At 35.1% G+C, this 12,016-nt stretch overlaps 1 protein-coding gene across 1 annotated transcript; it reads right to left on the reverse strand.

Annotated features, from left to right (window-relative positions):
* Window positions 1–4,328: 4,328 nt before the first annotated feature.
* Window positions 4,329–10,595, reverse strand: LOC112276946 (nucleolar complex-associated protein 2). The gene is made up of 14 exons (XM_024508776.3): window positions 10,179–10,595; window positions 9,842–9,911; window positions 9,544–9,664; window positions 9,256–9,313; window positions 9,003–9,118; window positions 8,675–8,758; window positions 7,872–8,402; window positions 7,361–7,663; window positions 6,620–6,943; window positions 6,174–6,380; window positions 5,845–5,934; window positions 5,616–5,710; window positions 5,359–5,484; window positions 4,329–5,001 (listed from the first exon to the last, which is right to left on the reverse strand). The coding sequence occupies exons 1-14, from the start codon at window positions 10,306–10,308 to the stop codon at window positions 4,494–4,496; spliced, it is 2,763 nt and encodes a 920-aa protein (XP_024364544.1). The 5' UTR covers window positions 10,309–10,595; the 3' UTR covers window positions 4,329–4,493.
* Window positions 10,596–12,016: the final 1,421 nt, after the last annotated feature.

The following is a 12,016-nucleotide window of genomic DNA, read 5'->3' on the forward strand; positions in this document are numbered from 1 at the left end:
AAATGATATATTTTCTTTTTTTGGTACAAGATAAGAATATCTAAAAAAGCCATCTAACAAGCCTTGTTTTCTTTTAAATTGATAAGCAAATTGAAAATCAAATCTTAACAAAGATATGCTCTAACAAGCTTCGCAACGATTCAAAATATGTGCTGACATAAAATATTTAAGATTCTTATAGTTCCTATAAATAATAGTTGAATTAGAAGCACCTCCTAAATAATGGCACCATTTTTAAAATGAATCCACAATTACAAGAAGTTTATTATTGTGAATCTTCTAGTTGATCTCGACTATTAAAATATTTCTTGAATGAAAAGCTACTAAATGAAGTTTATCATTTGTTCTCATTTGTGATAATACAAGACCAAAAGTAAAGTCCAGTGTTTTTATTTCTATAAAGAATGGCTTAAAAAAATTGACGCAATACAAGATTAGTGCAAAAAATAAAGATTGTCTTACAAATAACATACTCATCTAAAAATTCTTGAAAGACATCATTCATTAGATTTTGAAAAGCTGATGGTGCATTTGTAAGCCCAAAAGACATGATGTTATATTCAAAATGTCCATATTTAGGTAAAAACACTCTCTTCCATTCATCTCTTTTTTTAATGCATATCAAATTGTATATTCCTTATAGATCTATTTTTGTATAGATCTTAGCTTAATTCAATTAATCAAGAAGTCCAAATATCAAACTTAGTACGTACTTATTCTTGATGGTGATTTTTTGAGTCCTTGATAATTAATATATATTCATAATGATCCATCTTTTTTCTTCACAAATAAAATTAGAGCTCTTGCTGGAAGTTTGAAATGGCGTATGAAGTTCTTGGCCAAATTTTCTTCAATATACTCCTTAAGTTCAACTAACTCATTTTATAATAGACTATAGATTGGTCCAAATAGTGGTTGAATTCTTTCTTAAAAATCAATTGAATAGTCATAAGAATAATATTTAGAAAGAGTATTTACATTCTTCTTCCAAATATATCTTGATAATCTTGATATTGGCTTAGAATGTCTCTTGAAGTCTTTCCACCATTAGAAATAGGTGTAGCATAAATAATACAAGGTAATCCTTCTTTTACAACATGCAAGAAAGTTCTTGCTTCTACAAATACAGGTTTAGTTATATTAAACTTACGACTTTTTATTTAATTAATTATACTCTTATTTATATTTTCAAAAAAATCAAGTCTATAAAAAATCTAATCTATATTAGGATTATATTTTTTTAATTATAATAAACTTAAAATAACTAGATTAGAGAGAGATCTAATGATAATAAATATTACAAAGCTACTATGATTATTAGTTGTTACTTTTATAGGAAGGATTTCATAAGTAACATCTCTTGAATATAATAGATGACCATCTATGACTTCTACATGAACAGTTTTAGTTTTCTTTCCTAAAGATAATGTCTTTTAGCAAATTCCTTATTTAAGAAACATACTGAAGCTCCTAAATCTTACAAGGCAAAGGCTTCATGATGTTTAGGTCCTAAATTAAAATTTTTTGTAAAACAAGGAGAGAGTTTTAATGAGAGAATAGGACCTTTACTAGGTGTTGTACAAGGTTTCAGCCGCACAATCCCTATTGTAGTTGGACAAACTTATTTTTTGACATATTATCTTCTTTGACATCCATGCTTTTTATTTTTTAGTTGTATCGCTTCTTTGAACAATATTAAGCAATGTGCTTAGATTTTCTACAATATAAGCATAATCCTTCCTAATAATAATAAGTCTTTTTTTGCTTAGTAAGAAGTTTGAAATATACCGCATCAATTTACATATCCTCTACTTTTGAATATATGTATTGAAGAGACATTGGTGTTGCTATTGAATTATAATAATATTGAGGTACACTTGTGCAATTCTTAAATCAAAATTTAAAATGTCAATTATCATTTTTTACAACAAAGTCAATTCTTTTAACTTAATGTTTGAGAATCACATAACTTTAACATCAATTTTTTGACCTTATATTGTAATCTATAGAGAAATTTGCTAATAAGTGCAACATCATCCTACTTGATATCAGTTGCAAGTTGTCAAAACTTTGAAGCATATAACATTACTAATTGATTGCTTTATTGGAAAATATAGACTTTGTTGGTTGCAATACGAATTGCATCATATTCTCTATATATGGATCAAAACTCAATCAAAAAAGCCTCTAGATTATCCAATATTGGATCTTGTTGTTCAAAAAAAGAAAAAAAACTATGATAATATTGAATTTGAAAGAAGTATACCAATAAATCTAATTTGCAATCCTAGAGTTGGATAGCTTTGGAGTTGAAGTTCAATCATAAGTTGTACTTGATTGATAAATCTTCAAATCTTAGATCTTGTGCCACCAAACTTCTCGGGCAATGCAATCCTTGATTCTCTAATACTAGAAGAGTGTTCCATCATAGGAAAAGGAACATGATTTGATGCAGATGTTAAAATAGCTCTAATCATCTCTATATTTTTTTTTTGTGCCATTCTTCTTTCTCCTTGTAGTAGTAAATTGAGTTGATGTATTGCAAGCATTAACTTCTTCAATTGCCTTTGTATTTGTGCCATTGAAGTCTTTATTTCAAAAAGTTTTGCCATGATAATACGTAAAAAAGAAAAGATGTCTAATATTGCTCAAGTCAAATAGAAGAGAGAACTTGAGAATGAAGAAAATACTAAAGACTATATCATTCTAGAAGAAGGTAATCTGCAACTTCTAGTATGCTTATGTCTTATGAAGAAATAGAGGTAATCCACTCTTAATCGAGAAAAGATAAAGCTTTGATATTGTAAGTATATTCTTGTGAATTTGTCAAGGACAAGAATCCAATGAAAGCAAATAACCAAGTGAGACTTTTATGAAAAAAAAATTCAAAGAAGTATGACAAAATAGAAGTAAAAAAACATTTATATTAAAAAGAAACTGGAATGATTATTTCCAAAAGATAAGAAAACTAAAGACTCTTGAATCTAAAAGATATTATGAAATGAATCTACTTTTATCTACTTTTACCTACTTCTATTTAATCGTATAAGTAATTATTAGAATAAGTATTTATATCGGTGACACCACACCAAGCTTGTCAATAATGAAGCATAGTATTGGTTTAATTAAGATAGGAGTTGAATGATTTTTTTTGGACATGGTTTCTTTGACAAATTAAAAAGAAGCATGGACTAATATCATGACAAGCATATTTTGAAATACCACCAATTTAGATCCTATTTTGATTTTTTAGCAAGACAATGTTCTAAATTATTTAGCCAAATCTATACAAAAGTGGTTCAAATTACAACTTTTTAAGTTTGTATGTGGCTAGCTCTATTACTATATCTAATTCCTATTGAGCATTCTAAAATGTTGCTTGAACATTTTGACAAAGCTCTAATATGAATGTCAAAATTGTAAGAGTAAGTAGTTGGTGTCCTATACAATCATTACTAAAGTGATAAAAATAAAAAAATAAAAAACTTTTATAAAACCACGCCCAAATGTTTTACAGCAATTTTAAAAGCTTAAGGATGTTAGACCAAACTGTGAAGTTTGATTTTCTATTTTCTACAAAATTGTATTTTTGGACTAGCTTTGCTTCAATGGCCATATACTATCATGTATTAGTACTAATATTGCGAGGATGTATAAAACTGTATATAACGTTATTTTCAAGTTTCAATTTTTGGTTGTATTTTACACTTTTGAAGCATCTTGTGTTGAATTTGATGATGAAAGCTCTGTACTCAATTTGATGAGTCACATTATATTTGAACTTTTACGAAAATCAAATAATCAATCATCTAATGGTACAACCAAAGTACCATATTGTGATCCTGTGTACTGTTACCGTTGCTTCTGCTTACAACTCGCATTTTCATCGCATACTTTCCCTAAGGTCCAATTATTTAAGCTGCTTGCAGTAGAGATGACGGAGGTGAAGTTGGTTTGATGCGGAAAAGACATAAATAAGCCGGCTTCGCTTGTGACTGACATGGTTGTTGAAGTCTAATTCATGCGCAACTTAAGAAGGCAATGTCTGTGGAGAGAAGATTATAAACATTCTATTGGTCCCACACCACCTTCAGAAATCGCACAAAAGAAAAAACTGCAACTTTCCTCTTTTGAAAATTGCACCTTCTAGTTAAAATGTTCATGCCTCCTTGTCCCCGTTTGCCAAAATCTTTAACACTGTTTCACCTACCTCGAAGTGCTAGTTCAGCTCTACACTCTAGAAATGAACAATTGCTAGGTAGAAATCTAAATACTGAACGAAATTGCTGGTACAAAACACTCGAAGACTGACAATTTTGCAAATTCCCTTTGTCAGCATCACGCAAAAATCAATATATGATAAATACTGTTACTTCAAATCGTTATGTCACTGCAAGAATGACTATCTATCATAGAAAGAAAAATGATTCGTATGTGTTTCTTCATACAGCTAGTTACTAGAGCCTAAATGCTCAAGATGCTAATCGATATCCTCATTCCCTCCCCCTTTTGCTTCCTCTCTTACCACCCCTAAACCCTCCTCTGTTACCTCCGGGAGATCCTCCTCTTCCTCCTCTGTAACCTCCAGGAGATCCTCCTCTTCCTCCTCGCCTACCACCTGCGGATCCGCGTTGGTTCTTAAATCCTCCTCTCTTGCCTCCTGGAGATGCATCTCTTCCTCCACTATTGCCTCCTCGGGAAGCGCCTCTATTACCCCCTCTACCTCTGGAGGCACCCCTCGTACTGGCTCCTCCATTCGCCACATCCTTTGTGTCCTTGTGTCCAGTGGACTTTTTCGGTTTTCTTGAGGAAATCTCCTGTTCGTCATTATCAGAGTCCAATTCCGAGCCACTTCCCAAAACCTCGTTATCATCATCCTCGTCCATTTCATCCGCATCTTCGTCAGATGAAGACAGCACCAGGTCTTCCACGCGGTCCTCATCCTCGTCGTTATCACCATCAGCAGCTTTTGTAATGACCACTTTATTTTCAGATTGGCGTCTGTACAGGTAAATTCACAGCTCAGTACATGCAGAGCTTCGAAGGCCCAAAGCTAACACTAGGATATGACTGATAAACCAAAAATAAAATTAGACATAATCACATAAAGAATGTCATTTTGCTCCATAATTAATGACACGCATAAAGCAACAGGTATGTGTGTATGTGCGAGATCGAGAGAGAGAGAGAGAGAGAGAGAAGCAATATGATGAGATGTTAGAACCTGAAGTCAACCTGTTCTACAGAAGTCAACGTAAAAGCATTAAACCCGTAAGGTGACGATCCAAAAATACTGGATGGCTACGATATGACTACACTTGTACTCAAGCATGGATAGGGCGCAGATTAGTGACTCACTCTGATGCTTTCTTGGAAGGTAACCAGTCATTACTGAATGCCTTAGCTCCCTCCTTAACTACCGTCTCGTCATCTTCTTCGTCATCGCTATCTGCAACCCGCTCGTTGTCCCCTCCAACCACCACACTGCAACAACAAAAGGCATGGTGTTAAACTCCAGCGTCTCAAGACAACACTGTGCAGTGCGTGAAGAAAACCAAGACAATTTGTGAGAAAACCACCCAGTGCTGCATATCAACATTGTTCCAAAAACGAACCTGGATGTACGAAGGGCAGCCTGCCGTTGTGCAGCTCGTTGTTGCAGAGAAACAGAAAATTTCGACAGTGGACTGGAGCCTGCCTTTTTATCTTCCTGAGCAAAATAAGCGTATTCCTAAGAGTATTGAATCTATGGTAAACATTTTTTTGTGTTGAACACTGGCAATGAATTGAATGATGCATTCTACCGCACATGCGTGAAATGTTAGAACAAAGGCAGAGTCGGACCTCCAAGAATGACGAAGCAGAAGAGATATCCTTCGGGGAGAACGAAACACCATCACGCTTCTTCCCCACATACTCAACGTTACGCTCGATCTAGAGAAAATCACCACAGTGAGCAATCTGAAGCGAACTCAACACCATTGAATTTTCTCATTATGTATCCGCTTTAATCTTCTCTTAAACAATTTTCATGTCATCATCATCACATGGAATTTGCAACATGTGCACAGGCATATACTTTGTCTGGCATGTAACAACCACACGTAGTTATCCACATTTAAAGCTTTGCGTAATAATCATTGTCTGATAATCAGTTCATCCCCAGAACTGACCTGTTCCACCAACTGCTTGATCAATTTGCGAAACCGGTCCACTTTAATCTCCTTCAACATTCGCCGAAGTTGCACAAGCGGTACCACAGACAGCTCAGGGAATGCAACGGAGTAACTGTTTTGAGCCAGGTGCTCTGTCAGCTGCTCAATAACTCCTGTTACACAATCGTCCTGGAAGGCACGTGTCTTCACTGCTTGCTTAGGGACCTGCAAAAGTGGAAAAATAACGAAACCAAATTCAAGTTACAATCATACTGCATAACATAAACTTAACATCATAGCTCTAGTAGAATAAATTTTGTAATCATAAGGCCTTGGAATATACTCCAGATCTGGTCGCTTCAAGCAAAGAATGATAATTCTTTAGATAGTACAAATACTTGACCGAGCTAAGGATGAGAACAAAGAAGGTAAGTGTGACCTCGTTACGAAAAAATATATAGCACCTTTATCATCGTTGAAAAGTCAAGACCCTTTCCAACCCCGCCAGTTGGACTCATGTGCAAATCTTTGAATTGTAGCATATCCAAGAGAAGAGATGCAACTGGAACAAACGCATCAGTGGCAGCCGAAAGCCTGTTGAGCATACGAACGCACTGAAGACGTAATGGAAAATATCGAGCTGTTGGTACTAACCGCGCCACACCGTCGATGACCTGCGATAATGGATACACTAGAGGACGCAGCTGTTCCTTGTATGTGGAGAGCACCCTTACCCAAACGTTCAACGAATTGATATACTGCCATCTATACACTTGTTTGAATGCTTCCTGCATAATCCGTCCAGAACACATTTTCAGAAACCCAACAGAGCAACAGCAACTCCAAACTCTTTCAGAAACCCGAAAGCTTCCTTACCTGTGACCTCACAGGAAATGGGAACATGACATACGAGAAATAATCATTCGACGAGCAGATTAACCAAGAGAATTGGAAGAACGTTGTTTAACATACCAGTCCATCTCAGGGAACTAATAACTGTTACAGAGACAGTTCGAAAAAAAAAAAAAAAAAAAAAAGGGACGAATGGCCTCTAATTTGAATGCAACCAATCTCAAATTATTCTTAAAATGATGTGCTCCAAACAATCGTAGAATTCATAACTACGTCTCCTGGTCCCTCGTTCTTCAAGTTATCCACACATAATGGTTAAAGTATTAAAAAAACGTGCGAGAATTACAACATACCTTAGTTTTCATGGTAAGTGCATTGCGAAGAACAATTGCCAACTGGCGAATAAAGATGAAAGCATGCTGATATGAAGATGCTGAATCGATACCATAGAGCTCTACAACACAGCTTGCCATGAAATGTATTCTTGGAAGAGATGTTGGATTAACAAATCTGGAATTTGCCACATACTCTTTATACATGCCTTTAAGGCATACCTCCAAGTAATCCGATCCTAAACGCAAAGCCATCTCTCGAATAAACATAAACGACAAAAGTGGAAGAGCCCCTTCACCGCTACCCCAAAAATGTAGTGCCACCTGCACATATAAGCAAAATTGAATCAAAATGAGAATGACACCATTGTAATCAGGTTTATCGAAACAGCTCAGAAACACGATCAATGGCACTTAAGTAGTGCCAACGGATTATGTCGATCAGCAAGGAACATATGCAAGATGAGCACAAATGTTAACATGCCGCCGAAAAGACATGCTGCTTCGATAAAAAGGAATTAGAAAGACATACCTTCATATATCTTCTCGCCAAAATGGGAAACGCGGCCAGAAAAATAACAGACGCTTTCAATCGCCGAACAGTAAAAGCTATCATCTGGTTGTCGGTCATTTGATTCAAGATATGCAAGGCGTTTCCTAAATAAGACTTTACAAAAGGCTCTAACTTCTTCCATTTTGATAATTTTTGAACCTCCACCGTTCCACTTTTATTCTCACTCATATCCGTCAAGCCAAGCATTTTCTTGAAAACCCCGTCTATTTCAAGAAGTACATAAAGCATGATCTTATTGAAAACATGACTGCTACTGATGTTATATTTAGAGCCCATGTCTTCCATTTCACCGTCCCCGTAATGGCAAGCTGTTCGAAAAGCCCGCAGGAGATTTTTAAGAGCTCCGACGTGTTGCTTTTCCTTGACAGCGGTACACCAGGTCTCAACCAAAGCTGTGGAGAGGCTGACGGTTGTACCATCCTCTAAAATTTGTTTCCCTTCAGATTCTAGTTCCATTCTATTCTTGTGATCCCCATCTCCTTCGGAATCCTACATGAATCATTACGATCATTGTTTTCAATTACTTGTACAGGAGACTTCAGGTTCTATTTGCCAACATACATTTCTGTACTACTCAATTTCCTCTATGAATGAAAACATGCTTTTTCAAAATCCACAATGCAGAAAAAAAAAGAAAACCAGAACTCGAGAGCAAATATTCGCACATTACTACTACAACGGAAGTGGATGCTGCATGGGCAACCGAGTCAACTTCATGTTACAATGCGATACTAATAGAACGGGGGACGAGAAAATGGTACCTCTGCATCTTCATCTTCATCTTCATCCTCAAACTCCAACAACTCCTTGTCATGGTCTTTCAAAAATTGATAAAACTCTGGATCCTGAAACCAATATGCAGGCATACGAGAACTTCAGACCAAGCATCTTCCGACGTTATCAAATATCAGACAAATTCCATCAAACGCTTCAACAGGACATAAAAATTGTTGGCCAAAAATAAATAAATAAATAAATAATTAGATACATGAGTGTACACAACCGGTTAAATGAAAACAATGTTCAAATTTCGTGGTAGTTATCAAAGTTTCATCAAATTCTCAGAGTTTCCAGTCGCAAAACTCCTACCTTCTGTTGCAGGCTTTCAAGTTGATGCTTGTGCTTAGAAACCTCAGACTTGAGCATTTTATTCTGTGAACCCAATCCTGACCCATCCTCATCCTCGTCTTCGGAATCATCATTATCTAGCGATTCAGCACAACAAGAATTCAGTGAGAGTGAGTATTTTGGCAAATGAATTTAACAAGAAGCGCAGGCAGACACGCTCATCAGGTGGGAGAACAACTCGTACAAAACAATCATGAAAGTAAAATAACGTTACCCATATCAGCATCAAGATCGGCGATTGCCTTTTCCAAATCTTCGTCATTCACATTTTCCTGCCAGTACAATAAGCTTAAATCAGCACTAACCACCACCGTAGGTCACAACTGATGTTAACTCGAGACTATGAACATGATTTCACAAGCCTGTGGAATCGTCGATAAATTTGATTTGTGTAGCAACAGTCAGAACTCAATTTCTTGATAAACTTATGAGAAGTTCGTGCTTAACAAACATCGGGAGCTCGTAACGTAGAGATACTATCCAGCCAAAAAGGTCCAATTACCCCATCTGAAAGTCCGTCGTCTTCAGAACCTCCCTCGTCTTCAGAACCTTCGCCTCCGTCACTCAAGTTATCAAGAAAGTCTCCTTCCATCAACTCATCGACAGTCATATCCTGAACCCTCCTGAGGTCATCATTCCATAAAGGTTCAGGAGAAGACCCACAATACTAGTATCAGTTGAGCCCTGACATTTACCTACGAGCAGCAAGAATGATTATACAATGAAGATACACGCAACCTGCTATCTCATGGATAGTGAACCTAAGCCTAACCCGATTGAAAGGAGATAATTCAACGTACTTCTTTCTACCTCCTCCATTCTCCACTTGACTCTTTTCAGTTCTTTCGATAGCTTGGTCTTCCGCAAACCCTGCAAACAAGATTACACATCAGACAAACATTCCAAAAAGTAGGTATCGTGAAAACTACAATAACGTCTCCTCCTTGGTGGTACATAGACAGCGTCGACAAATGCCTTGCAAACCAAGGTCAAAACTTCATTCAGCACCAAATTTTGCAAGTTCCCAACGACTTCTGAACTTATGCCCATCTACGCTTTGAATGTCACAGCAACAAGCGTTCACTCCCAATTCGCATCCTCACGCGACACAGTCTCAACTTCAATAAGAGACATTACCTGCAAGAAGAGCTCCAGCTTTTTTCTTCTTTATGGCATTTTTCATAGGCTTCAACTTCCGCCTCCGTGCTATCGTTGCCCCTAAGTGTTTCTGAGAGAACTTCTTTGTGCTCTTCGCCGCTTTCCCCATCTTGAACTGATTTTTCAACACAAATCCCTGCTAGAATGAATCCTGGCAACACCTAGTTTTGTCTGAATCTTTCCCTTGAAGCCTGGGCAAAATCCCGTTAAACCCTAAACCCTGCTTAAACCCTGTCCGCCCTGAAGGACTCCATTACGTGGACAAATCTTCAACCTGAACCAACTCAGAAGCGCAAACTTCCAAGGAGAGGCTCGACCCCACAAACAACTCTCACCATGAGGAGCAGCAATGATGTTAACTTGGCTCGAGATTTAGGTGCAGCGCCCCTGCATACCAACGGCGAAAAAACAAGGCAAGCGGTATATGTGAGTCTAAGCCCTAATTTACACAGCCCACCAGGAGGACGACAGTTCCAACTACAGAACTGTCGCCCTAATTTCTCAACTCCATCGAGGATGCAAGCCCTTCTTTGAGACAACACTAAAAAGGACTTATCTCACCACTAAAAGCTGACCGCTTTGATTGGTGTCTAAATTCTTACAAAGCTTCAATCAAATTGCCTACCAAATACGTGGATTCCACCATGGTTAATAGTAGAAAATACATTTAGTAATACTCATTTCAAAATTATTTTATTACATGAAAGAAACATTATAGCATTTTATTTAAATCATTTTAACTGGTTATATATACATATGACTGAATCAATCTTTTTATTACTTCTACTTAGTCCTTCGTTACTAAATATATATTTTGGAGTTCATAGAGTTAACTGAACTATTAAAGATTAAAATCCAATTTTAAGAACATATAATGAAGTAAATAATAGGAAGTTGTATCTTTTTGAAATGCATGTAAAAGTATTTTAATTTTTTTATTAAAACATTTTAAGAGTTCTATATTATTTTTAAATTAAATTAAATTAAATAACTTTAAGAAACAATTAGTTAATCTATGTAGATAGAAAATGGTATTATTTTGTGTAAAATGTATTTTGTTTTTGTTTTTTACACATTTTAGGATATACTTTAATATTCCATAAATATTAGCTAATTTTATTGTAGTATTGTTAGGCCAATCCTTTCAGTTGTTAATATATGTATTCATAGAAATATTTTGTGGTTGAAAGTTTTATATTTATTTAATTTTTAATGTTTCAGAAAAAAAAAAAAAAAAAAAAAAAAAAAAAAAAAGTGTTTTTGAAATTGCAATGATAAAGAATTGTATATATATATATATATATATATATATATAAACAAAAAACAAAAACAAATAAACAAACAAACAAACAGTTAGAATATAAACCCTAGTAGAGAGAATTTAGTTCTAATTACTAATATTGACCAAACTTTTTAAAATAATTTGCTTGATTTTAGATGTATCTACTTGAATATTAAAGGAATTTGTACAAATAATTTATAATTCCTAAACTAAGCCATCATTTTCTAACAATTTCTTTAATTTTTTTTCTTGTTTAAAATTTAAAGCATTCTTTTTAATTTTGCATAACCATAATTTTGTCTTTTAATGAATACCAACAAAATAATAATGTCTTTAATTATATGATATATAAGATATTATGACCAAAATCCGGTTAATTTAGTAAAAATTCCGGTCAACATATCAGTTCTCTTACTTAATTTAAATAAATCATAGATTATAGTTAACCATTATAGAGTGATTTCTTGATTTCAATTCTTCTTTTAGCATTAACATAAATTAAAATTAGAAGTCTAAATTTGAATTAATTGTTTAT

The sequence above is a fragment of the Physcomitrium patens genome, chromosome 24 (genome assembly GCF_059467195.1).
Source record: "Physcomitrium patens ecotype Gransden chromosome 24, ASM5946719v1, whole genome shotgun sequence".
Lineage (NCBI taxonomy): Eukaryota > Viridiplantae > Streptophyta > Bryopsida > Funariales > Funariaceae > Physcomitrium > Physcomitrium patens.